The sequence below is a fragment of the Macaca nemestrina genome, chromosome 1 (genome assembly GCF_043159975.1).
Source record: "Macaca nemestrina isolate mMacNem1 chromosome 1, mMacNem.hap1, whole genome shotgun sequence".
NCBI classification, from domain to species: domain Eukaryota; kingdom Metazoa; phylum Chordata; class Mammalia; order Primates; family Cercopithecidae; genus Macaca; species Macaca nemestrina.
Genome location: NC_092125.1, coordinates 227,667,856 through 227,693,754, shown reverse-complemented (window position 1 = coordinate 227,693,754; position 25,899 = coordinate 227,667,856). Strand labels below are relative to the sequence as shown.

General features: G+C 59.3%; 1 protein-coding gene across 9 annotated transcripts in view; it reads left to right on the top strand.

Moving 5' to 3' along the window:
* The window catches only part of LOC105479896 (espin), a 38,657-nt gene that overhangs the window by 10,708 nt on the left and 2,050 nt on the right, over positions 1-25,899 (top strand). The window contains exons 3-14 of one of the 9 annotated variants that reach the window (XM_071067251.1): positions 6,215-6,401; positions 6,588-6,770; positions 6,896-7,027; positions 10,466-10,667; positions 11,639-11,910; positions 14,678-14,839; positions 14,930-15,128; positions 16,447-16,473; positions 17,585-17,730; positions 17,815-18,078; positions 23,239-23,318; positions 23,414-23,425. In XM_071067251.1, the coding sequence (XP_070923352.1) occupies positions 6,215-6,401; positions 6,588-6,770; positions 6,896-7,027; positions 10,466-10,667; positions 11,639-11,910; positions 14,678-14,839; positions 14,930-15,128; positions 16,447-16,473; positions 17,585-17,730; positions 17,815-18,078; positions 23,239-23,318; positions 23,414-23,425 (1,866 nt within the window). Of the gene's footprint in view, positions 1-6,214; positions 6,402-6,587; positions 6,771-6,895; positions 7,028-10,465; positions 10,668-11,638; positions 11,911-13,912; positions 14,155-14,677; positions 15,129-16,446; positions 16,474-17,095; positions 17,353-17,584; positions 17,731-17,814; positions 18,079-20,508; positions 22,896-23,238; positions 23,319-23,413; positions 23,426-25,899 lie in introns of those variants that run through there. The other 8 variants (XM_071067266.1, XM_071067262.1, XM_071067228.1 and 5 more) reach the window with 8 other exon arrangements.

Below are 25,899 nucleotides of genomic sequence, written 5' to 3'. Positions count from 1 at the left end.
CGTCATCACGTCAGCCACACATTCTACTGTCCACGTGTGTATGGGTCTGAGGAATAGGAGAACAAGATAATTCAGGAGTGACAAGTGCTATATAGGGAGATGGGCAGTTTGGTAGGAAGTGAAGGGGATGGTTCTTTAAGTTGAGGGGTCAGGGAAGCCAGGTGTCTTTGAGGAGAGGAGAGCTGAGACCCTAATGAAAAGAGGGTCGGCCTCGCAGCCCTGCCATGATGGAACTGGCAGTGATGTAGGGACGTGTAGAGGCCTCCGGTGGGATCAAATTGGGCCTAATTATGGGCCAGAAGGAAGAGCTGGGAGGCTGGGAGAGTTACAGGTAACTTTAGGCTTCTGGAACTCTTCCATGCTAGCTGATGGGCTGGGGTGTAGAACCCTTCTCAAATCAGGGCTGCATTTCCTCCCTGGACCAGGCCGACTTGGGACTCTTTTTTTTTTTTTTTTTTTTTGAGACGGAGTCTCACTCTGTCACCCAGGCTGGAGTGCAGTGGTATGATCCTGGCTCACTGCAAGCTCTGCTTCCCGGGTTCACACCATTCTCCTGCCTCAGCCTCCCAAGCAGCTGGGACTACAGGCGCCCGCCACCACGCCTGGCTAATTTTTTGTATTTTTTAGTAGAGACGGGGTTTCACTGTGTTAGCCAGGATGGTCTCGATCTCCTGACCTTGTGATCCACCTGCCTTGGCCTCCCAAGGTGCTGAGATTACAGGTGTGAGCCACCGGGCCCGGCCAGGAATCTTTTTTTTTTTTTTTTGAGACAGAGTCTCACGCTGTCGCCCAGGTTGGAGTGCGACAGGATGGTCTCGATCTCCTGACCTTGTGATCCACCTGCCTTGGCCTCCCAAGGTGCTGAGATTACAGGCGTGAGCCACCGCGCCCGGCCGGGAATCTTTTAACATAGGCCAGGAAGTGTGACTGGAGGACGCCAAGAGCCGTAGAGCCACCAAAGGCTTGGTGAATTTCAATTCAAAGCAGTCATAGGCCGCAACTGGACCTATCTCGGAGGGACAGCGTCTTCCTGGCCTCCCTCTGGGGAGGCATTACTGGCAGTGGGGAGGGACGCAGGAATCATTCTTCAGTCTGAGTCTGGCTCCATGGGCAGCTCACTCCGTGTGGCGGCGTTGGCAGTCAGCTGGCACCAGTCTCCGCCGGAGATTCCCACAGCCCGCGCGGGCGACCCATGTTTCTTTTGTGTAATCAGAGGTGACTTGATGAATAGTTACAGTTCATCCATAGCATCTTTGTTCCCAGGAGAAAGAAAACAAATCATGATTTATATGATCATCACCAGGGAGCCTCTGACCTACAAAGAGTGTTTGGGTCAAAGCCAGGGCAAAGAGCAAGCGCTTGGTCTGGGAGCACTTTTCTGCAGCTGTCACCGTGGTCGGGGCTAGAGCTGGCAGGGGTCTGGGAGGCAGAGGTCTCCCCCAAGACCCTCCTCTCCTCTCTAGGTAGTGTTCCCCACAGCAGAAATGATGCCCAGCCTGGCCCGTACTTGGCAGGACCTGGACACGCGAGGCCAGTCATGGGCCCTCCTGGTGGCTGGTCCCCCCAGGCACAGGGAAGGATCATAAAGTTCAGCAATGGCTGTGCGCCAGGCACCAGGCCCGTGCTCAGGGCTCTGCAAGCACTTCTCAGGCGCTCCGCACAAGGTCAGGATGACGACTTTTGCCCCCATTTCATGGATGGGTTTGGGAACACAAAGAAACAAGAAGCAAGATTGTCGCACAGCTCAAAGGCACAGGACTCGAGCCAGGTCCTCCTTTAGCGAAGCCGGGGCCCTCCCTGCAGGTCCTCCTGTAGGACTGTGCCCCAGTAGCTGGCAGAGTGTTCCTGAGTTCCCAGCAGTGAGGTCTGCGGGGAAAGGCAGTGGTCTGTGCGGTGGAAGGGAGGGAGGCAGCGGGACAGACCTACCAAGAGCAGAAGGAGTGCAGACGTGGCACATTTGGAGTCGGAAGCAGGCTCTGCATCAGACACAGCCTCAAATCGGGGCTCTGCCTCTTTCTCATAGAGTGATCTTAGCTCTCTGTGCCTCAGTTTCTTCATCTGTACCAGGAGAACAATGCTAACACCTGTCCTGTAGGGTTGTTACAAGGACCAGCTGAGAGAATGTGTGTGTTGTACTCATCACAGTACTTGAGATAGAGTAATCATTCAGTAAATGGTGGCTGCTATCACTATTATTATTATTATTTACTATTATTACTTTTATTAATTCCTCTCTCCAGTGATGGGAATTTTGTTTCTGTTCTTATTTATTTATTTATTTATTTTAGAGACAGGGTCTTGCTCTGACACCCAGGCTGGAGTGCAGTGGTGTGATCATAGTTCACTGCAGCCTCAACTTCCTGGACTCAAGTCATCCTCCCTCCTCAGCCTCCTGAGCGGCTGGGACTACAGCTGTTCACCAACACACCTGGCTAATTTTTGTTTTGTTTGTAGAGATGGAGGTCTCTCTATGTTGCCCAGGCTGGTCTCGAACTCCTAGGCTCAGGCAGTCCTCCTGCTTTGGCCTCCCAAGGTGCTTGGATTCCAGGTGTGTGATGGGAATTTCATTTGGGTCCTTATGCTCATCCATATCTTTGTAATACTCCCCAGTGACTGTGAGAATGCCCATTGTTCTTCTTGCCCTCAGGCCAAGGTGGAAGGGGATGTTGAGCCAGGACCCCCTCCCACCCAGCCCATCAGCACATCTGCCCCAGGTTCTGGGGTATTCCAAGCTGGAGGCTCTGACTCCATAATGGGGCGCATGAGTGCAGATGCAAATACTAATAAGAATGGTGATGAGCTCCAGCACTTACTGAGGGCTCATGCTGTGCCAGGAACTTGGGCTGGGAGTGCCAGCCAGCAGCCCTGCAGGAGGCTGTGGGTACCACTGCCCCCTGCTGCTCAGATCCTGCTTGGTGCCAGCTTCTCAGACCTTCTCCGGCTGGCTGGGCACCCCTGGGTCATGGATCTCTGCCAAGTCGGGGGTGCTGGGAGAGCAGAGCTCACTGCAGGTCTGGCCCCCCACAGCTGTGCACACCACTGTGGGCCTCTACAGAAAGAACCCAGTGGGCCCCCACCGGCCCCCAATCCCCAAGACCCCGGTACTCACTGTGCCTTGGTTACGGGGTGAATAATTTAGGCCGCTGAGTGTTGGTCATGAAATATTAATCAGCCTGTCCTGATGCACCAGCATGTGAGTGTGCGTGGGGGTGATGCTGGCACTGGGGTGTGGAGGCCGGCAGCCATGAGCCAGCATGTTTCTGAACATAGATACGTAGCTGGGTCTTCTGTCTGCTTCATCTGTGTCGACGGGACCCTCTCTGGATCACCAGGCATGCTGCCTGCTCCCCGCACCATCATGAAGTGCCAGGCCCAGCATCAGCCCCAGCAAATGGCAGCCCTGTGTCTAGGGAGTAGGGACGGGGGAGAAATCAGTGAGTGAGGGTCCATGGGGGCTGCAGACAGCCTTGGGGGTCTCAGGAGTCAGGGAAGTAGACAGAGAACCAGGGCTTTAGGGACAGGGAGATGCCAGCTGGGAGGGTCTCAGGATGTGTGTGAGAGGGAGGGAGAGGGCACACGTGACAGGGGTCAGAAGAGGGGCTAAGTCGTGTTGGGAACAAGAGGGTGGAGAGCAAAGGGGGGTGGCCTGGTACACGTTGATGGGCAGGCAACAAGTGGATGGGTAGTTGGATGGTTGAGCAAGGGATGGATGCGGGGTGGAGCATGTGGTTGATCTGGGCGGTGATAGACTGGGGGAGGTAGATGGGCAGGATGTGAAGTCCTGTGAAGAATTGGCCTGCTGGGCACAAAAGGTGAATTGGAACCCAAGAGGCCCCCAACCTGGAACTTCTCCTGGGTCTGGGGGTAGGTTGTGGCTCCACCTAGTGTCTTTTGGTGGTAACTGCACCCTGGGCTGTTCACATCCAGCAGCCCAGCGGCCAGGACAGCTTTCCTGGTCCCGTTAGGCCCCCTCTAGGCTGGGAGAACAAGGACAGTGACAGCCGAAAGCTAGGCCCCAGGAGAAGCCCCTGAGACACGTTCCATCTCTTCACTCCCTGCATGCCCATATTGCCGGCCAGGCTCTGCATCACACAGACAGATGGGTGTTCAAATGCCACTTACCAGCTGTGTGGCCGAGGAGACAGCTGAGTCTGTGCCTCTGTTGTGGGACTATGGGTGATGGCACAGAGTCCGGGGCCCTCCAGCCCCACCTGTGAGCCTCCCCAGCTGCAGCTGTACCATTGATTGAATTCTGATTCTGGCAGGTCCCCTGCTAGGTGCCTTACCGGTGTAATCTCAGTTGATGGTCACAGTAAATTAATAAAAATAGTTGATGGCCGGACGCGGTGGCTCATGCCTGTAATCCCAGCACTTTGGGAGGCCGAGACAGGCGAATCACTTGAGCTCAGGAGTTCGAGACCAGCCTGGGAAAGACCTCATCTCTACTAAAAATACAAAAATTAACTGGGCTTGGTGGCACATGCCTGTAGTCCCAGCTACTCAGGAGGCTGAGGCAGAAGAATAACTTGAACCCAGGAGGTGGAGGCTGCAGTGAGCCAAGATTGTGCCACTGCACTCTAGCCTGGGCAACAGAGCAAGACCCTGTCTCAAAATAAATAAATAAATAAATAACAATATGGCATTCACTGGGTACTTTACTAACCATGGCAAGACATGGCCCTAGCCTCAACTACCCCCCACGAAATAAGAATGACAATAGGACTTAAGAATAACCTGGGCCGGGTGCGGTGGCTCCCACCTGCAATCCCAGCACTTTGGGAGGCCAAGGCAGGTGGTTCACTTGAGGTCAGGAGTGTGAGACCAGCCTGGCCAAGATGGCGAAACTGGGTTTCTACTAAAAATACAAAAATTAGCCAGGCATGGTGGCACATGCCTGTAGTCCCAGATGCTTGGGAGGCTGAGGCAGAAGAATGGCTTGAACCTGGGAGGCAGAGGTTACAGTGAGCTGAGATTGAGCCATTGCATTCCAGCCTGGATGACAGAGCAAGACTCAGTCTCAAAAATAAAAATAAAAAAAGAAGAACCTGCCTGCTAGTGCCATAGCCCAGAGCTAGCAGAGCCCAGAGCTAGCAGAGCCCAGAGCTAGCACAACGGAAACATTCAGTACATAGTGGACATCTCGCGGGCTGCCAGATTAACAAAAACAGCAATAACAAAACCCAGGACATTTGACTAGCTTTGAATCTTAGATAAACAAGCTGTATTTTAGTACAAGTATGTCCCATGCAATATTTGGGATATAGAATACTAAAGCATTATCTGTTTATCTGAAATTCAGATTGAAACTGGATGAACTGCATTTCTTCTGGTAACCCTTACCACCCTGCCCTCTGGGAACTCAGTCTTCTGGGGGAGGCAAAGGTCAAAATCAGTTATGGTCAACCAAGCATGACAGGTCATGCTCATAGCAGCCCTGGGCAGTGTGGGGCGGAGGCCAGCAAAGGGGAAATAAATCAGGGTGGCCCTCATGGAGGAGGGATGGGGACTGAGTCTTCAAGAGGGAGGAGGATGAAAGGGCATTCCAGATGGAGGGGGCACACGGTGAAAGGGATAGAGGTCAGACACAGCAGGTGTGGGGACTCATGGTGACAGTGGGTGAGAGGGGTGGAGAGGACAGCTCACCACATCTTTGTAGACATCGGTTAAAAAGTGGGACTGAGGCTGGGTGTAGGGGCTCAAGCCTGTAATCCCAGCACTTTGGGAGGCTGAGGTGGGTGGATCACGAGGCCAGGAGTTCGAGATCAGCCTGGTCAACATGGTGAAACCCCCTCTCTACTAAAAATACAAACAATTAGCCAGGCGTGGTGGCGCATGCCTGTAATCCCTGCTACTTAGGAGGCTGAGGCAGAAGAATTGCTTGAACTCGGGAGGCAGAGGTTGCAGTGAGCCAAGATCAAGCCACTGCACTCCAGCCTGGGCAACAGAGCTAGATTTCATCTCAAAAAAAAAAAAAAAAAAAGTGGGACTGAGGGCAGGGCAGTGCTGGGTCGGACGCTCTCAGGCCCCTCTGAGGGAGGGTGGCACAGGACTAAGTCCAGGGGAAGCCCCAGGGGCGGCAGCGGGCCGGTGACAGGGCCCTCTCCCACCCACTCTCCCTGACGTTCAGGGCTCCCCGGGAGGGGGCGGGGGGTGTAAGGAGGCCTCGGAGAGGGTGAGGCGCTGAAGGCCCAACGTGGGCACTGTGTCTCCTCAGGGGAGTGAATGCCCAAACCAAGAACGGTGCCACGCCCCTGTACCTGGCGTGCCAGGAGGGCCACCTGGAGGTGACGCAGTACCTGGTGCAGGAATGCGGCGCAGACCCGCACGCGCGCGCCCTCGACGGCATGACCCCGCTGCACGCCGCGGCGCAGATGGGCCACAGCCCGGTCATCGTGTGGTTGGTGAGCTCTGGGCCCGGGCGGTGGGAGAGGGGAGGCGGGGCGGAGCCGGCAGGGCGGGGCGTGGAGGGGGTGGGGCCATCAGGGTGGGGCGGGGGAACGGGGACGGGACCGGGAGGGGTAGGGGGCGGGGCCCGCAGGGGCCTGGCGCCCAGCCCCCGCCCCTCTCTCCCCGCCCTTCCTGCCCAGGTGAGCTGCACCGACGTGAGCCTGTCGGAGCAGGACAAAGACGGCGCCACCGCCATGCACTTCGCGGCGAGCCGCGGCCACACCAAGGTGCTCAGCTGGCTGCTGCTGCACGGCGGGGAGATCTCGGCTGACCTGTGGGGCGGGACCCCACTGCACGACGCCGCCGAGAACGGGGAGCTAGAGGTCAGCGCGGGCCCGGGATTGGGGCGCGCGCCCTCTGCTGGCACCGCGCTCTCGGCATGGCCCTGCCCGGGTGTGGGGGTCCCAGCTCCTGGCCGGGGCCGGGTCCTCAATGCGTGCCCCCGCAGTGCTGCCAGATCCTGGTAGTAAATGGCGCGGAGCTGGACGTCCGCGACCGCGACGGGTACACGGCCGCCGACCTGTCGGACTTCAACGGCCACAGCCACTGCACCCGCTACCTGCGCACTGTGGAGAACCTGGTACGATCCCTGCGCTGCTCCTGTAGCATTCTCTTTTCTCGCCCCTCCACCCCAGTGGCGGGTGTCGTCACCCCTTTTTACCAAGGAGGAAGCTGCGGTTCAGGGATGGGAAGCCCACTACCCCACACGACCTCTCAGCCCAGAACCACTGCCTACTGGCGACTGAGGGATTAGAGGCACAAAGGTTAACAGAAAGAGGACAGGGAAGAACAGGGTCACCCCAAGGGGTAAGGCTGGAGAAATCACAAGACAGGCCCCATTGGGAACAGTTAGGCTCATTCACCCACCCATAGACATTAGCTTGGGTATAACTCACAGCCACCTCTGCAGAAGACGGTGTAAGTGTCCCGTTCCACATATGGGTAAACTGAGTCTGCGGGGCACCAAGATCACATTACCAGTAAGGGGTAGAGTGGAGAACCTGCCTTGATGGCCTGGCCAGGAGCCACCTCTCAGCCCCTGCACTGTACATTTGCTGACTTCACGGCTGGTTCATAGCTGGAAACCCATGCTACTCTTTTTAAATTATGTTATTATGGTGAGACAGCCATGAAGTGACCGGCTGGGACTTGAACTCAGCTGTGGATGTCTCCAAGTGCAGGGCTCTGCACCAGCTGGTACAATGCCTGCTTTGAGGCAACAGGCAGGGAGGAGAGTGGGCCTCGCAGCCAACCCCAAAAGGATGTGAACTAACTCCATGGGGCAGCCTGGCCATGGAGGGTCTGTGAAATGAGGCCCGGAGGGAAGAAGGCAGTGGTCTGTGCCCTGAGCACCGTCGGTGCATCTACCCTCCCTGCCAGCACAGGGGGATGGTCCTGGCTCTGGGGGCTGCAGAACATAGCAAGGCCCAAAGGCCAGAGGCTGCAGGTGGGCCTGAGAATGAACTTCCGCCCCAGAAAGAGTCTCCGGAAGAGAATGAGTGGCCCAGCAGGTAGTGAGCACCCTGTCACTAGGGTATATAAGCCAGGATGGACACTGGGAAGGGCTTTGCTGCATCAATGGTGGGTATCCCTTAGCTAAGAGAGTCTGTGACTCTGTTGAGGGACCGTGGGGTGGCACTAGGGCCCAGGGCACCTGAGGGCCTCTCTGGATGCAACTGCTAGTGGTCATAGGACAGCAAACACCACTCATTGGATTCTGACTTAGGCAGGTACCCTGCCGAGTGCCTTAAAGGTGTAATCTCAGTTACTCTTCACAGTACATTAAAAAATATAGGCCGGGCGCGGTGGCTCAAGCCTGTAATCCCAGCACTTTGGGAAGCCGAAACGGGTGGATCACGAGGTCAGGAGATCGAGACCATCCTGGCTAACACGGTGAAACCCCAAAAAATACAAAAAAGTAGCCGGGCGAGGCAGCAGGTGCCTGTAGTCCCAGCTACTCAGGAGGCTGAGGCAGGAGAACAGCGTGAACCTGGGAGGCGGAGCTTGCAGTGAGCCAAGATCGCGCCACTGCACTTCAGCCTGGGCCACAGAGCGAGACTCCATCTCAAAAAAAAAAAAAAAAAAATATATATATATATATATATATATATATATATATAGTTGGTTGGGTGCGGTGGCTTAGGCCAGGCACGGCGGCTCACGCCTGTAATCCCAGCACTTTGGGAGGCTGAGGCGGGTGGATCACGAGGTCAACAGATCGAGACCATCCTGGCCAACATGGTGAAACCCCATCTCTACTAAAAATACAAAAAATATTTAGCCAGGTGTGGTAGCACACGCCTGTAGTCCCAGCTACTCAGGAGGCAGAGGCAGGAGAATCACTTGAACCCAGGAGGCGGAGGTTGCTGTGAGCCAAGATTGCGCCACTGCACTCCAGCCTGGTGACAGAGCAAGATTCCATCTCAAAAAAAAAGTTGACAGGCCAGGCATGGTGGCTCATGCCTGCACTTTAGGAAGCTGAGGTGGGTGGATCACCTGAGGTCAGGGTTCGAGGCCAGCCTGGTCAACATGATGAAACCCCATCTCTACTAAAAATACAAAAATTAGCTGGGTGTGGTGGTGGGCACCTGTAATTCCAACTACTTAGGAGGCTGAGGCAGGAGAATTGCTTGAACCTGGGAGGTGGAGGTTGCAGTGAGCCGAGACCGCACCACCACACTCCAGCCTGGGCAACGAGAATGAAACTCCATCTAAAAAAAATAGTTGACTATATGTCATTTACTGGGTGCCATGTCCTGGAGCTCAGCAGGGCAAGTAGTGCTGTTATCACCATTTGCAGATGAAGAAACTTAGGCACAAAAAGCATAGGTGACTCACCCAAAATGACACAGCTAGTAAGTAGGGGAGGGGAAGTTTGAAGCCACTGTCCCAGACTGCAGAGCTGGGTGACTCAGGGCAGATGCAGTACACCTGCTGTGGCTCAGCCTCTTATCTGCTGCCTACAGGGGTCAGGGCTTGGTGCCCTCAGCACCCACTGCTGTTGGCCAGGTAAAGAGCACCTTTGGGTGCTGCCCAAGCCACCTCCTATAGCTCCCCTGACTCCTGGGGTAGGCAGCTGGGCCTGGTCCCCTGGAATGGGTGGGGGGTGTGTGCCCTGGTTCTCTCACCCAAGCAGGCCCAGCTTCGGCAGTGACAGATCCAAGCCACAGAAGATGCTGGCCCAGAAAAGGCAAACACTCCCACAGAGCCCCTAATTACGGGGCCAATGAGCGCAGCCGCCGAGCCGTTACCTGGTGCCAGGCCTGCCTCTCTCTCCCAGGGGGCCTGTGACACTTCTTAGGCAGGGAGGGGGCACGGAGCAAGGAGGATACGCCTGGGTAGGAGGCAGCGGAGCAAGCGGGCTTGCCGGCAGCAGGGGCAGCATGGGCAATGTAAGCAGGGCCCCCACCCCATCCCCCTCTGCACCGGGAGGGGACAGGCCTGTGGTCAGAGGCACAGACCCGGCAGGGCGGGGGAATGGCAGGCCTGGCAGCCTGAGCTCTGGCTGCCCATCACTGCTCAGCTGGCTACCCAGGCCCCACCCTTACCCCAAGGGCCCCATCAGGAGATAGGCCGGGCTGGTGTTGGGAGTCTGCCCCAGGTCCCAGGTCCGGCAAGGAGCGCTAGCTTGTCAGCCGGATAACTAGGGATGGGCCTGTGCTGTGCGCCTCCCCATGGAGCCTCTGATCCTTAAGGGAGAAGGCCGATCTCCTGGCAGTTCTCCCCTTGGGGTGCAGCTCAAGGCCCCTTCCTCGTCGATCTCTCCACCCTCCTAATCAGGGAGGAGCCAGGCGAGGGAGTTTCCCAGGAACCTGGGTCCTGCTGCCTGGCGGGGCTGGGCTTGAATCTTAACTTGGAGGAACCTGAGAGACCCTCCAGTGATGCAGAAGAGACCCCGGAGAGGGGTGTGGCTTGACCGAGATCCCACAGTGAAGGCGTGGCTGAGTGGGACCCTAGCCTGGAGAGCAACACACCTTGGGGAGCACTTGCCTTCATGGCTTCCCTGCCTCCCCTTCAGAGTGTGGAGCACCGCGTGCTCTCCCGGGATCCATCCGCAGAGCTGGAGGCGAAGCAGCTGGATTCAGGCATGTCCTCACCCAACACCACAGTGTCAGTCCAGCCACTGAACTTTGACCTCAGCTCGCCCACCAGCACCCTCTCCAACTATGACTCCTGCTCCTCCAGCCACTCCAGCATCAAGGGCCAGCACCCTCCACGCGGTGAGTGTGCCCAAGGAGGAAGAGGGGGAGGGAGAGCAGACTGAAGCCAGACCACTGGGCTGTGAGGGTTGGCCTTGGGCCACCCTGCCATAGCCAATGTCAGAGACTACCCTCATCGCTTGCTCTTAAACATGGGGAGGAGACACCCCTTCTGCTGAGAAACAGATGTCACTCATGCGTGTGTGTGCTCATCACAAACACAGGTGTACATCCACATGTACTCTCCCCACACACAAAATCCACATGTGCCGCCCACCATTCATTATTCTCAGCTACTCACACACAAAAGCACACGCTTGTACATGTGTACATACAGCCTACAAATATGAACACACACACAGAGCCATGCTAATATCTGCACACACCCATCTTATACACAAGCACACAATGCTCTATTTCCATACTACAGATATGCACACACACACACAACCATGTCCATAGGGCAATGCACACAAATTCATCAGTACAAAGAAGCACGTGCACAAATGCATACACACTCAAACACACACAAATGCACAGTCACCTCAGCAGACTGCAGGCATGTGTGTACACACACCCTGACCATGCCCTGAGCATGGGCGTCTGTCCACTTGCAATGCCTGGTTTACGCCACCAGATGGTGGCCTCCAGCCCCGGGAGGGGTGCCCTGCAAAGACTAGATGTGGTCATCCGTACTCCCAAGGAGTAGACCCTTCCTTTCCAGGTGACCCTGCCCTCTAGACACACCAAAGCCTCGGTGCTTCCCCTCCAAACCAGGGTGCCTGATCTTCCCCCAATAAGTGCTGGACTGGGGCAGGGCAGGGCCAGGGAGAGGAGGCCCAGCACCGCCAGGGGCCACAGCAAGTGTACCAAGTGGTGCCCTGGAGCCCACTGTGGCCCTCGGCAAGTTGTTTCCAGGTGGCGGAGAGTCTGTCTTGGGGAACAGCCTGTCCGCAAGCTCCCAAATCTGGCCCTTTCTTCTGCCTCCCCAGAGCTTTCCAGAGCTAGAGCTGCAGACATACAGAGCTACATGGACATGCTGAACCCGGAGCTGGGCCTGCCTCAGGGCATGATTGGGAAGCCCACACCCCCACCACCCCCACCCAGCTTTCCCCCGCCACCCCCGCCCCCAGGCACCCAACTGCCCCCACCCCCACCTGGCTACCCAGCTCCCAAGCCTCCTGTGGGACCACAGGCAGCTGACATCTACATGCAGACGAAGAACAAACTCCGCCACGTGCAGACGGAGGCCCTCAAGAAGGAGGTAGTGAGCCCTCACCCCCTGCCTGCCTCCCGGCAGGGGGACTAGGCCGATGAGGGCCAGTGAGGCCAAAGGCCTGGCCTCACTAGTGGGCATAGGGTGGGGGTCCCTAGGTCCATGGCATGTTCAAGAGTCAAAGCTCCTGGCGAGTCCCATGAGGGGTCAGGGGTGGACACTGGACTGGGAGGAGAGTAAGAGCAGGTCACCGCCCTCCATGGGAGCCGGGGAGTGAAGGACGCAGGTCCAGACAGCTGTGCCTCACCAGGAACTGGGCCTGTGCCACCTCTTGCACAGAGTGGCTGGGTTGTCATGAAGTTGACAGAGAATTCATGGAGACTGCCCCTCCCCAAGCATGCCCCCACCACCCCCACAGCCCCAGGCTGTCAGAGAGTGTTACCCAAGGGAGGTGGCTGCCAGGTGGAAGGTGCCGGTGACATGGCTGTGGAGGTGAGGGCTGGAAGGAGTGTGGGGGGAAGGTGAGCAGGCACTAGCAGGGCTGGGTGCCCACCGGCAGTGGGGGCTGGGAGGAAGTGAAGCTGTGGCTAGTTCCAGTTTAGGGCTCGAGATCCTGGGGGAAAGGGCCAGGCCTGAGCTGGGAGCCCTGGAGGGAAGCAGAGCCTGTGTGGAGAGGATGAGGCCAGGGCAGGCAGGTGGAGTGTGAGGCACCTAGGGATGTCTGGGGGCTGCAGGCCCCTGGCTGAGGCTCTGGAGCAGGAGTGGGGGCAGAGGTCTGGTCTGAGCAATTCTGGGAATCTTGGGCAGGGTGACCTGGGGAACACTGGCATTCTGGCCACAGGAACAGAGCAAGGATGGCCTGAGAGGTGAGGGGACAGCCTGAGGTCACAGGTGGCCAGATGTGGTGTGGCAGCGCTCTGGGGTCCTGCTGGAGCCTGGGACCTTGCATTTCTCTCTTAAGCCCAAGGCAAGCCACCCCAGGGCCAGTTTATACAAGGTGACCCAGGTCACAAGGCCACTGGGCAAGGGAGGCATGGGAGGGACACCAAACCTGCAGGCCAGTTCCAGTGGCTGCCCTCTTCATGCTACCTTAGACCAAGCTCCCACAGTGGCTTCCCCTTTCATCTCTGGGAGGCAGAGGGGGCCGGCCAGCTAGGGCTGCAGGGGCCCTGGAATCGCTGAGCTCCCAGCCCAGCCTGTGGGCCCCGCCCAAAGCCACAGGACAGGTGGCCCAGCCAGTGTCCCCTCTCCACCGGTGAGCCCAAGTGCCAGGTCTGCGTGGTCCCCTCCTGGCTGTGTGAGCCCGTCCCGGGTGTGTGCCTCCCTCCCGGCTCAGTGCGCCCCTCCCGGCTGTGTGTGCCCCTCCCGACTGTGAGCCCCCTCCCGGCTGGTGCGCCCCTCCCGGCTGTGTGCGTCCCTCCGGGCTGTGTGCGTGCTGGGCCGCAGGCTCCAGGGCCGGGACCCGGACACTCCACAAAGGGCTCTTTGTGTGGCCGCGGCGCCCCCCGCGCGGGTGCCTGACCGAGGGCGGGAGCAGGGTCGTGGCGTCCGAGCCTCTGGGCTGCAGGGGGCGCGGAGCGGGCGGGCTGGCCCAGAAAACAAATCCTGCGGTGTCGCGTTTCCTGCAACGTGAGCCAGGTCGGGCGGGGTGAAGGGTCTGAGGCCACCTCAGGGACGCAGGGGCTGGAGAGTGGGGCAGGGGACAGCCCCCACTCCGTCACTCAGCGTTTGGCCGGGCCGCCTCACTCTCCCTCACTGAGCTGGGCCTATTTGGGGGCAGCTGCGACGGGGCGGGAAGCCACGCTGTCACCCGACCCCGCCTTACGGCCCCTGAAACCCGAGGCTTGAGCGCGGGTGTCGGTGTCGCTTTCGGATGGGGATGGTTTCCAGATGCAGGAGGGGAAGCAGGGGGACGCGACCCGGAGCCGGGGGCCAAATATGAGAGGCCCCCTCTGCCCAGGATCAGCCCTCTCCCCTCTCGGGCGGGGATGAAGGTGGGGGCTCAGCTCCCAGCTTAGGGAGAGGCGCAGGGGGCGGGGTCACATCTGGCCTGGGGCGGGTGCAGAGCTGCGGCCAGGTGTGGCAAGGTAGTTGGCACCCCCGTGGTATCCGCGACGGCTGGGGGGTTCGGCCTGGGATTGGCGGGCCCCGGGTGATGTCAGGCCGTCGGAGCCCATAGGCTGGCCGTGTGCGGGCGGCTGTAACCTGAGAGGAAGTATCAGGTAACGCAGGTGTCGGGTCCTGCCGCCCCCGCCGCCAGGTGCACAGCGGGGGCCACCAGCACCGTGGCAGGTAGGAGCAGCCCCCGGATGGGCAACCGGGGTCCGGGACAAGCCGGAGCCTCGGAGAGCACAGGCTCTGGAGGGGGCTCCCTCCGGCCCGGGACCCCGAAAGACTGGGCTCCGCGGAGCCCTGGGGACCCGCAGTCCGTCTGACAGCCGAGAGCGGGGTGCGGCCAAGGGCCTAGTGAGGGCTAAACCGGGAGGTGCCCCTTCTCCAGCTCCCCCTGGCGTCGGGGCTGGGCCACCCCGCCCCTGGGCCCGCCCCTTCTGGCCTCAGTGGGGGCCCCTGTGCCCCTTGGCCGGTGCCCAGAACCCCTCCCTGTAAGGCGGGCGGAGCCTGCCCTTCCACCGACACCCCCATGACCCTCTCCCCGTGCCCGCCCTGAGAACAGGGGATGTAGGAAGACAGCTGCTGCACCCCTCGACGGCCGCTGGCCGCAAGTCCCCCCAGGAGGTGAACGGCTGGGTGGGGAGGCGTGGGGGGCACCTACCCGGCAGGTGCCCGAGCCCCACCGGTCACTGTCTTCCCGCAGCCAAGCTCCTGCGACGGCCACGACGGGCTGCGGAGGCAGGACTCCGGCCGCAAGCCCCGCGCCTTCAGCAAGCAGCCCAGCACGGGGGACTACTACCGGCAGCTGGGCCGCTGCCCGGGCGAGACGCTGGCCGCACGTCCAGGCATGGCGCACAGCGAGGAGGTGCGTGCCTGCCAGCCCGCGCCCGCCGGCTGCCCGCGCCTTGGCCCTGCCGTCCGCGGCTCACTCGAAGGCCCCTCTGCTCCCCCGCAGGCGGCGCTGCTCCCAGGGAACCACGTGCCTAACGGCTGTGCCGCGGACCCCAAGGCGTCCAGGGAGCTGCCACCGCCGCCCCCGCCGCCACCGCCGCCCCTGCCCGAGGCCGCGAGTTCGCTGCCACCGGCCCCGCCTCTGCCCCTCGAGGGCGCTGGCCCTGGCTGCGGGCAGCGCCGCTCCTCTTCGTCCACCGGCAGTGAGTAGGAGCAGGTTGAGGGGTGGGGGGCGGCGCTAGCCCTGAAAGGGGAGGGAAATCTAGACACCACCCCCTCCCCAGCTGTCACTGCGCGGGTCTTTCCTCTTCTACATGCTCTTCCGCCCACCCCTACCCCATTGAGTACTTGACCCTAAGAAAGGGCTCTGGGTTGCTCGAGGTCCTGCCAAAGCAGGACCGGGCTGTGCTCCTGGGGCAAGTCCCCTCCCCAGTCTGGGCCTGCCTCCCACCCCCTAGCTGTGTGGCCTGGGCAAGTCCCCTCCCCTCTCTGGGCCTGCCTCCCACCGGCTAGAAAGGGTCTCCCAGCTCTGGCGCTGGCGTTTCCAATGAGCTGGTGCTGGAGGAACACTTGAAGTAGAACCAGCTTCAGAGAGGCCCGGCAGCTGGCCACTCTTCCCCCTGCCCCCCTCTATCCTGAGCCTCTCTTCCTCTCTCCATGTCTTTCTCTTGTCCTTCCAAGCAGCACAGACCTGAAGCCTTCTTAGATATGCCAGCAACTCTTCCTAGCCAGTTCCTGCCAGGGGCCCTGGGCCACCCGGGGCCTGGCTATGGAGGCAATGTTTTCCCCTCCCTCCCCGGTGACTTCCCTAGGCATCCTTTTTTAAGAGCTAGACTGGTGCAGGATTCCTGGGCTGCTTTTCTGTAGGGTGGGACAGTGTCCCCCTGCCAGGATACCTAGAAGGCCCAGGACAGGGTGTCTAGATGTGGTGCTCCCATCTCAGCCTGGCTGGGATGCCTTCCTCACCCAGCCACTCAGGGCAGAGATCATGCTTAGTGGCACCCTCCAAAGCTTTGTCTCCCTGATTAGGAGTGCAGAGCAGAGCTTGTCCCCCTATGGTTCCTGTGGAGCCCCAGCCCCTGCAGACCAGAGCCCATGGAAGCATGTCCAGCACCTGCCGAGCCTCCTCCTCCTTCCCTCCACAGCCTGCAGCAGGGCTGAAGCTAAGGGCAGAGAAAAATACTCTGGACTTCCCCAGACACCCCCACCCAGCACAGCCAGGGCTGGGTGCCCTACCACAACCCAGTGCCAAGGTAGAGGCCCTTGCTAGGGGCTAGAGCCAGTGGTGGCCCTGTCCAGCCCTCAGGGGCACCAGCCAAGCCGGGAACTCGATGGACCACCCTCATGAGGCCCCAGAGCAGCCGGGGCCAGAGCCAGACGGGCAGAAAAGCTCCTCCTCTCTTCTCCACTCCCCCTCCCCCCGCTCTCCCTGGCCCGCTCCCTGTCCCCTGCTGTCCCAGTCTCATCCTGGCCCCCTCTCCCTCCTAACTCCACTGTCACTTCTCTCCTCTTGGTCCCTAGAAGTGAGAGTCCTGAGGCACAGGAAGAGTGAGTAGCTGCGCGCGTGGCTCCTGGCTGAGGCTGAGGCGCGGGGTGGGGGGAAGAGGCAGGAAAAGCAAGGCAGGAGGGGCCCAGACTCGAGGAAAGGGCAGGGGCTGGCAGGCGAGAGAAACTCGATGCATGGGTGGGCCCTTGCACCTCATACCTACCCTCATACCCACATACGCACCTAAGCATTCTGCGCCTGGCTGGTGGTTTTGCCTAAATAAATGAGCCAGCCACACCGATTTTTCCCTTTCTTCTCTTTTTCTTCCCTGTGACTGTACTCTGGGATCCCCAGTCTGGGAATCCAAGAGCTATCAGCCCATTTTGTTCCTCCCTCCCGGACCTGACCCCTTCATCGGGGCTCAAGAGACCTCTCTCCAAATCTCCATTTGCCTCCTCCGGCTAAGCTGGAAAATGCACCCTCTGCCCTGTGTATTTGCATATTACCCACCTGCCCTTCTTCCTGGGTGCCTGCCGTAGCCTCAGTAAGGGCCCTGCTTTCCTGGGCCCCTAGAGCTGAGCCTCACTTTGCCATAAATGTGCTCCCGGCTTGCAAACAATGTGTCTGCTTGTGCGTCTGTCTGTGGGTGTGGTGGGGAGGGAGGGGACCAGGTGGGTACTGACACTCCAGGGTCCGGACTCTGTATGTCCATGGAGGCCCCAATTGACTCAGTTCAAGGGTCACTGAGGCTTTGCTGATGTAGGGAGAGGGCCAGAGGGAGGCTCCACCCCAGCCGGGCTGAGCTAGGGAACCTGGGACAAAGGTCGGGTGGCTGATTCCAGGTATTGTTTTGGAGCTGGGCAGTCAGTGGCTGGGCGGGGACATATGCCCAAGAGCCACCATGAACTCCCAGGGTCCTCCAGGCGGGGGCCCTCCACCCCGTGAGTAGGGTGGGGAGGATAGTGGGGTTGTCACAGTCGGGGAACCAAGGGCCCGCCTCTGGGGGCCCTGAAAGCAGCCTGTGGGACCTGGGATCTGGAGAGCTGCCTGCTGGGGCCGAGGATGGGCACCCAGCCAATCTTGGCTTGGGAAGGGGGCTGCAGAGGGGCGGGTGAGGGGTGGCAGGGATGCAGCCCCACCCTGGCCAGTGCCTCATCTCCTGCCTCTGCATAGGCACCAAGTCTTTCAACATGATGTCCCCGACGGGCGACAACTCGGAGCTACTGGCTGAGATTAAGGCTGGCAAGAGCCTGAAGCCTACGCCGCAAAGCAAGGGACTGACCACAGTGTTCTCAGGCAGCGGGCAGCCGGCCTTCCAGGTAGGCGGGCCTGGCAGGAGCCTGCGACCCGGCTTCCCTGGCCCCAGGCCACCGGGCGCTCAGCCCCACCGCTTCTCCCTGCAGCCCGATTCACCGCTGCCGTCTGTGTCACCTGCACTGTCACCAGTCCGGAGCCCCACACCGCCAGCTGCGGGATTTCAGCCGCTGCTCAATGGAAGCTTGGTTCCGGTGCCGCCCACTACTCCTGCGCCGGGCGTGCAGCTGGACGTGGAGGCGCTCATCCCCACGCACGATGAGCAGGGCCGGCCCATCCCCGAGTGGAAGCGCCAGGTGATGGTGCGCAAGCTGCAGCTGAAGATGCAGGAGGAGGAGGAGCAGAGGCGGAAGGTGGGTGGGGCGGGGTGCCCAGGGAGCCCTGGGGTCTGCATCTGGATGCACAGCCCATCCCCCATGCCATTCCCAACCCCAACCTCGGGGCCTCCCGTTTTTCTTTTTCTTTCTTTTTCTTCCTTTCTTTCTTTTTCTTCCTTTCTTTTTCCTTTCTTTCTCTTTTTCTTTCTCTCTTTCTTTCCTTTCTTTTCTTTTTCTTTCTTTTCTTCCTTTTCTTTTCTTCTTTTTTTGAGACAGAGTCGCTCTGTCGCCCAGACTGTTGTGCAGTGGCACGATCTCGGCTCACTGCAACCTTCGCCTCCCGGGTTCAATCCCATGCTCGTGATTCTCCTGCCTCAGCCTCCCAGGTAGCTGGGATTACAGGCGCGTGCCACCATGCCCAGCTAATTTTTTTGTATTTTTATTAGAGATGGGGTTTCACCATGTTGGCCAGTGCTGGGATTACAGGCATGAGCCACTGTGCCTGGCCATTTTCTTTGTGGAAAGCAGGGTAGCAGGCCCCCGTTTGGGGCTTGTCCCAGTCTCCACACACACTCCCAGCAGCCTGTCCTTGGAAGTGAGACAGCAGCCTTTCTCAGACTCTCCCTCACGTGCCCAGCACCTGGGATCTAGTTAAAAGGCCTGTTCAGATTCAGGAGGTCTGGGCGGTGCTGAGGCTCTGCATTTTAGCCAGCTCCTGGGTGAGGCTGCTGATGACGCTGGTCCAAGGACCACACTGCATAGCCAAGAGGGCTTTGGTCTCAGTCTTAGGGACATGGGCTCTATTGCTGCACTGCCACCTTCCAGCTGCCAATACTGAGCCTCATCCAGCCTCAGTTTCCTTCTCTGTAAGGTGGGCCGATCAGCACCCGCTGGCAGGATGAGTTGCCTTTCATTCATCCAACAACTGTTCCCCAAATGCCATTTATTTTTATTTTTTGAGACAGGGTCTCACTCTGTCATTGAGGCTGGAGTACAGTGGTGTGATCTCGACTCACTGCAACCTCCGCCTCCTGGGTTCAAGCGATCCTCCCGCTTCAGCCTCCCGAGTAGCTGGGACTACAGATGCCCACCAACCATGCCCGGCTAATTTTTGTATTCTTAGTAGAGATTGGCCAGGCTGGTCTCGAACTCCTGGCCTCGAGTGATCCACCTGCCTTGGCCTCCCAAAGTGCTGGGATTACAGGCGTGAGCCACCACGCCTGGCCCCCGAGTGCCATTTATGTGCCCCACACACTGTTGTAGCCTCTGGGGATTCATGGTGAACATATCAAGGCCTGCTCTAAGGTGGCTGCGGACATGTGTGCGAGTCACCGAGCACAAAAAATGGGGCAGTGTGAGAGTGGGTGGCAGTGGAGAGAAGTACCTGGGCTGATGTAACACAGCCAGCTGCAATGGGGAACGGAAGGGACTGGGGCAACCCTAAATGACCACCTTATATGTGGGCTGGGGGGTGTGTTAGGGAAGGAAGAGGTGATGTCTAAGGTGAGACTTAGAAGATGAGTGAGGGGTGGCCAGGAGGAGAGTGGACTGAAGAGCCACAGGTGGGACAGGGCAGTCTGGAAGTGACAGTGGATGTGGCCCTGACTGTCCTGGAGGAAGGGGGTCACTAAGCTGGAGAGACCTCAGTGGGGGCCAGGTTACCAAGATCTGGCCAGCGGCCCAGAAGAGAACGGACTTTCTCCCGGAGCACTGGGAAGCCGGGTGGGGGGAGTGTTAAGCAGGGAAGAGGCCGCTTCCTATTTTGTATGTGGGGAGTGGATCGCATAGGGTCAAGATGAATCAGGGACCTCTGGGGAGGTGATGGCAGGCCCAGGGGGGAAAACTGGACATCAGAGGTGGAGAAAAGTGAGCAAATGAGAATATTACGGTGCCCAGCTGTCCAGCAGGATGGGGGTGGTGGGTGGGCAGCTCAGTGGAAGCTGCAGCTGTAGCCTCTTTAAGAGCAGAGTGGCCTCTCATTCTGCACATAAAACACTGACCACAGGGAGCGGGAAAGCTTGGGCCACAGGGGAGCTCGAGAAGGGGTCATGAGTCTGAGACGAGAGGCCTCACAATAGCCACCCTCGAATTGGTTGGGGAGGGCCACCGCGCCTCTCAGTTTCAACGCCTTTCGCAAGTTCCTTGGGTGGTGTAATGAGCCAACAAGCCAGGCATGGAGACCCCGTCTGCCGGCCTGTTCTCCTTGCCGCCGCAGCAGCGACCAGCGACCGGCCGTGCCCCCCGCCAGCGACCAAAGTGGACACTGCGCAGAGCCCGGAGCGGCGGCTCGGCCGAAGCCACGCCCCAGCGTCACCCCCCGCCGGCCAGGCGCGGTCCCTCCCTGCAGATGCAGCCCCGCGGAGCCATTACACCACCCAGGACATGCAAAAGGTTCCCGGCACCACTGCGGGAGCTGGGCCAGAGGGAGACGCGCCTCCCTCCCCTCTCTTGTCTTCCCCGCCTTAGCTGACGGCCACCAGCTCGTGCTGCTACCCCCGCGAGGGCTGGAGGTACTCCCGCGAGCACAACGCCATCCTTGGGCCCTTCGGCGAGCTCATGACCGAGGCGGACATCCTCCGCATCGAGCAGCAAATCGAGAACCTGCAGGTGCTGCACAAGGCGCAGAAGCTGGAGGCGCGCCTGGAGCAACTGGAGCTGGAGCTGGAGCAGCTGCTGCCCATCTCGGCCGCCCTGTCGGCGCCGCGCTTCACCGTCGACCCGCGCCGCATGCATGGCCGCGCCGTCAGCCTGCCCGCCTGGTGCAGCAAGATCTCCACGCTGCTCAAGAGCATGGCCACGCTGCTGGCCGCGCTGGGCGGCCGGCCTGCGCACCTGTCGGAACTGCTGACCGCTGACACCGGCCAGCCGCTAGCGCCGCTGCCCGACGCGCCCTGGCGGCCCGGACCGCTGTGCCTGGGCCGCTCGCACTCGCTCAGCTGGTGCCGCGAGGCCGTGGCGCGCGAGATCCTCGAGTGCGGCGTCTCAGTGCAGCATCTGCGCGCCACCTACGAGCTGCGCGCACGGGGCGCGGAGCCCGCGCGCTGTCCGCGCCGCAAGCCCCCGCAGTCCTCTGGCGCCCCGGGCCGCGAGCCCATCCTGGAGGAGGACTACGTGGCGGCCGGCTCTGGCCAGCCCAGCGCCGGCGCCGCCCACGGCCCGCTGGCCGACTGGGAGCCCCTGGGCACCCTGGGCCCGCCCGAGGCAAAGGATCGCCAGGCGGCGCTGCCTGAGCCCGAGCAGCTGGCGCGCCGGCCGCCCCTCTGCACGGAGCTGCGTGGCGTCCAGGACTACCTCGACCTGCGCAAAGAGCGCATCGTCTACCTCTTCCTGGAGCACTGGCGCCGCTGGGCTTTCCGCGGCCCGGGCCGCCGCGCCCAGGCGCGCCTACGCAGACTGCTGCCCCGTGTGGCGGCCGCCGGTGCCGGCCCGGAGCTGGAGGCCACGGACGCCCCCCGGCTGCCAGCGAGCGACGGCGCAGCCCACGGTCCCGACGAACGACTGCGGCAGCTGCTGAGGCAGCGGCAGGCGGTAGGCAAGCTGCTGGGCCACTGGCGGAGCCTGCTGCGGCGCGTGCCGGCAAGCCCGGGCCTGGCGCACGGCCTGTACTGGCCCCAGCACTTCCTGCCGCCCCTGGACGGCGGCGCACCCCCGCGCTACGACAGCCTCACGCTGGACCTCTTCATGCTCGGCTACTTCCAGCTACTCGAGATGGGCCTGAGCCGCGAGGAGCGCAAGTTCCGCCACCTACTGTGCTACGAGATGTTCGACCGGCTGGGCAGCCACCCGTGGGAGCGCATCCGCCTCTTCCACCGCGTGGTGCTGGAGGAGGTGGAGGCCGGACGGCGCGGCTGGAGCGACGGCTTCGAGGACCTCAGGCACCGGTTCTTCGGGAATGGCCTGGAGGCTGAGCCAGCCCCAGAAGAACAGGAGAAGAAAAAGGAAGAGAAAGAACGAGAGCTAACCGAAGAGGCCGCTCCAGTTCAGACAGGGGTCCTGCCCGAGGGGCAGCCCGAGGCCCTGGCCCCTGCGCCGCAGCCGCCGCCCCCGCCTGCTGCGCCTCCCCCGACCTCAGACTCTCCTGGTTCCGGAGCCCCCGCCGAAGACCCCTTGGAACTGGTGTCTGAGATGGGCGAGTTCAGCAACGAGGACATCTGCCGCTACATCGACCGCAGCTTCTCCTTCTGGAAAGAGAAGGAGGCAGAGCTGTTTGACATCTGAGCAGCGGAATTCGGAATTCGTAGTTCACCCTCCAGCGTCTTAACGTGGGTCTGGACGCCTGTCTGACGCCCTCCAGAGGCCGGAAGCAGCAGGAAGAACCCAGGACTGTGGCCTTGAGCAGCCCGGACGGCCCAGGACCAGGCTGCCTCAGCCTCTGAGGTCCCATCGTGGCAGGCTGTGGGGCGTTGGTCGCATAGGCAGGGCACGCACAGAACAAACCAGCTGTCCCCCTCTGGCCCCGTGGCATTGCTGGGCTCTGTGTGGAGCCAGGCAGCAGAAGCCCCTCTGAGTGAGGGGCTGCGGCTCCCCCTTGTGGCAGTGTGGCATGCTCTCCGGTTTTCCACTGGAGTTCACAGCTACCTCCTTGGCTGAGGTCAAGGGAGCCTCGTGTGCAGTGTTCCGTGTGAAGTGTGCCGTGTACAGACCCTTTCTCCTCTGTAACATTCGATAAATAAAACTCTTTGCTGTAAACTGCCTACATTGGCCACCACACCTGCCCCCGATGTCATTGCAGCCCCACAAATGTACGGCACATGTCCACTCTTGTGGGAAGAGGGCAACCATGGGCTGAAGGTCCTTCGCAGGGGAGCCAGGGGCAGCCGGAGTCTCCCTGAGCCAAGAGGCTGGGCGGGGGCCCGCATCTGCATCTGCCCAGAGGTCTTGGGCCTGTGGCCATTGGTCACCTGCCCCTGTGGGGAATCACGCTCAGGACATCTGGGTCCCAGCTACTTATTCTCTGCTTCTGTCCCACTCAGCTCTGATCTCTCTAGTGCCTCCTGTAGGACACAAGGGTCTGGGTTACTAGGGGAAAGGAGGCCAGCTCTGAGGGGCTGTGACCAGGCACTTCATCCACTTGTCCCACAGAAGTTCATCAAAAGGGTATCTTCCTGTGACCCTGACTCCTTCAGGTCCCCAGGTTGAGGGTACCCCCTATCTCCCAGCCCCTGCAGGCCCTGAAGCTTTGTGGTTGTGTTTCAGGAGGAGGAGGAGGAGGCCCGGCTGGCCAGCATGCCCGCCTGGAGGCGGGACCTCCTGCGGAAGAAGCTGGAAGAAGAGAGGTGAGCTGGGGGTCAGGCAGAGGCTGGCCTGGCGGGGTGTCTTGACTGCGTCCCTGAGGTGGAGGGACCAAGTGACACTCTCTTTTTCCTTCCAGGGAGCAGAAGCGGTGAGTGCAGGGCTGGCCCCAACCTGCCACCCTTACCCCCACCCAGGTCGCAGAGGGTCATCCCTTCATCCAGGCCAACTTGAGTGCATCCTCCTGTCTCTTAGTCCTTGTACAAAGCCTCTTTCCTCCTTATAATGCCCCAGCCCGCTGTCCCCCAGAATCTCTCTCTCATGCTCTGATAACTTTGCTCCCAGTTATTCAGTCCCTGCCTCCTATTAGCATGGCCTTTTCTACCCTTCAATTAACCTAACCCCAGTATCAATCACCTTGACTGGCCCTCAGAATGTATTTTCTGCCCCTAGTAATCTCACCCAGCCCAGTGCTGTCCAGTAGAAATATAATGTGAGCCACAGATGCAATTTAAAATTTTCTAGCCGGGCGCGGTGGCTCACGCCTGTAATCCCAGCACTTTGGGAGGCCGAGGCGGGCGGATCACAAGGTCAGGAGATCGAGACCACGGTGAAACCCCGTCTCTACTAAAAATACAAAAAATTAGCCGGGCGCGGTTGTGGGCGCCTGTAGTCCCAGCTACTCGGGAGGCTGAGGCAGGAGAATGGCGTGAACCCGGGAGGCGGAGCTTGCAGTGAGCCGAGATCGCGCCACTGCACTCCAGCCTGGGCGACAGAGCGAGACTCCGTCTCAAAAAAAATAAAAAAATAAATAAAATAAAATAAAATAAAATAAAATAAAATTTTCTAGTAGCCACAGTGAAAATGTAGAAGGATATAGGTGAGCTTAATTTTAGTACTGTTTTATTTGACACAAAATATCAAAAATATTATTTTGACACATAATCAATATGAAAATTAGTGAGATGTTTTATATTCCTCTTGTAAAATAAGTCTTTGGCCAGGCATGGTGGTTTACACATGTAATCCTAGCACTTTGAGAGGCCAAGGCAGGGGGACCACTTGAGCCCCAAAGTTTGAGACCAGCCTGGGCGATGCAGCGAGACCTCATTCTGGAAAAAAAAAAAAAAAAAAAAAATTTTTGGGACGGAGTTTCACTCTTGTCACCCAATCTGGAGTGCCGTGGTGATCTGGGCTCATGCAACCTCCACCTCCTGGGTTCAAGCGATTCTCCTACCTCAGCCTCCTGAGTAGCTGGGATTACAAGCATGTGCCACCACACCCAGCTAATTTTTGTATTTTTAGTAGAGTCGGGGTTTCACCATGTTGGCCAAGCTGGTCTCAAACTCCTGACCTGAAGTGATCCACCCACCTCAGCCTCCCAAAGTTCTGGGATTATAGGCGTGAGCCACCAAGCCTGGTCTTTTTTTCTTTTTTCTTTTTCTTTTTTTTTTTTTTTTTTTGAGATGGAGTCTCACTCTGTCGCCCAGGCTGTAATGCAGTGGCTCCATCTCGACTCACTGCAAGCTCTGCCTCCCGGGTTCAGGCCATTCTCCTGCCTCAGCCTCCTAAGTAGCTAGGACTACAGACGCTGGCCACCACGCCCAGCTAATTTGTTTGCATTTTTTTTAGTAGAGACAGGGTTTCACCATGTTAGCCAGGATGGTCTCGATCTCCTGACCTTGTGGTCCGCCTGCCTCGGCCTCCCAAAGTGCTGGGATTACAGATATGAGCCACCGCGCCTGGCCTTTCTTTTTTTTTCTTTGAGAGAGAGTTTCGCTCTTGTTGCCCAGGCTGGAGTGCAATGGCATGATCTTGGCTCACTGCAACCTCTACCTCCTGGATTCAAGCGATTCTCCTGCCTCAGCTTCCCAGGTAGTTGGGATTATAGGCACCTACCACCATGCCCGGCTAATTTTTTTTTTTTTTTTTTTTTTTTTTTTTTTTTTTTTTGAGACGGAGTCTCACGCTGTTGCCCAGGCTGGAGTGCAGTGGCGCGATCTCGGCTCACTGCAAGCTCCGCCTCCCGGGTTCCCGCCATTCTCCTGCCTCAGCCTCCTGAGTAGCTGGGACTACAGGCGCCCGCCACCGCGCCCGGCTAATTTTTTGTATTTTTAGTAGAGACGGGGTTTCACTGTGGTCTCGATCTCCTGACCTTGTGATCCGCCCGCCTCGGCCTCCCAAAGTGCTGGGATTACAGGCTTGAGCCACCGCGCCCGGCCAATTTTTGTATTTTTAGGAGAGGCCAGGTTTTGCCATGTTGGTCAGTCTGATCTCCAACTCCTGACCTCAGGTGATCTACCCACCTCAGCCTCCCAAAGTACTGGGATTACAGGCACGAGCCACCACACCAGGCATGCAAAAAAAATTTTTTTTTAATTAGCTTCGTGGGGCCAGGCGCAGTGACTCATACCTGTAATCCCAGCACTTTGGGAGGCTGAAGCGGGCAGATCACCTGAGGTCAGGAGTTCAAGACCAGCCTGGGCAACATGGTAAAACTCCGTCTCTACTAAAAATACAAAAATTAGGTGGGTGTGGTGGCGCATGCCTGTAATCCCAGCTACTCAGGAGGCTGAGGCAGGAGAATCACTTGAAACCGGGAGGCGGAGGTTGCAGTGAGCTGGG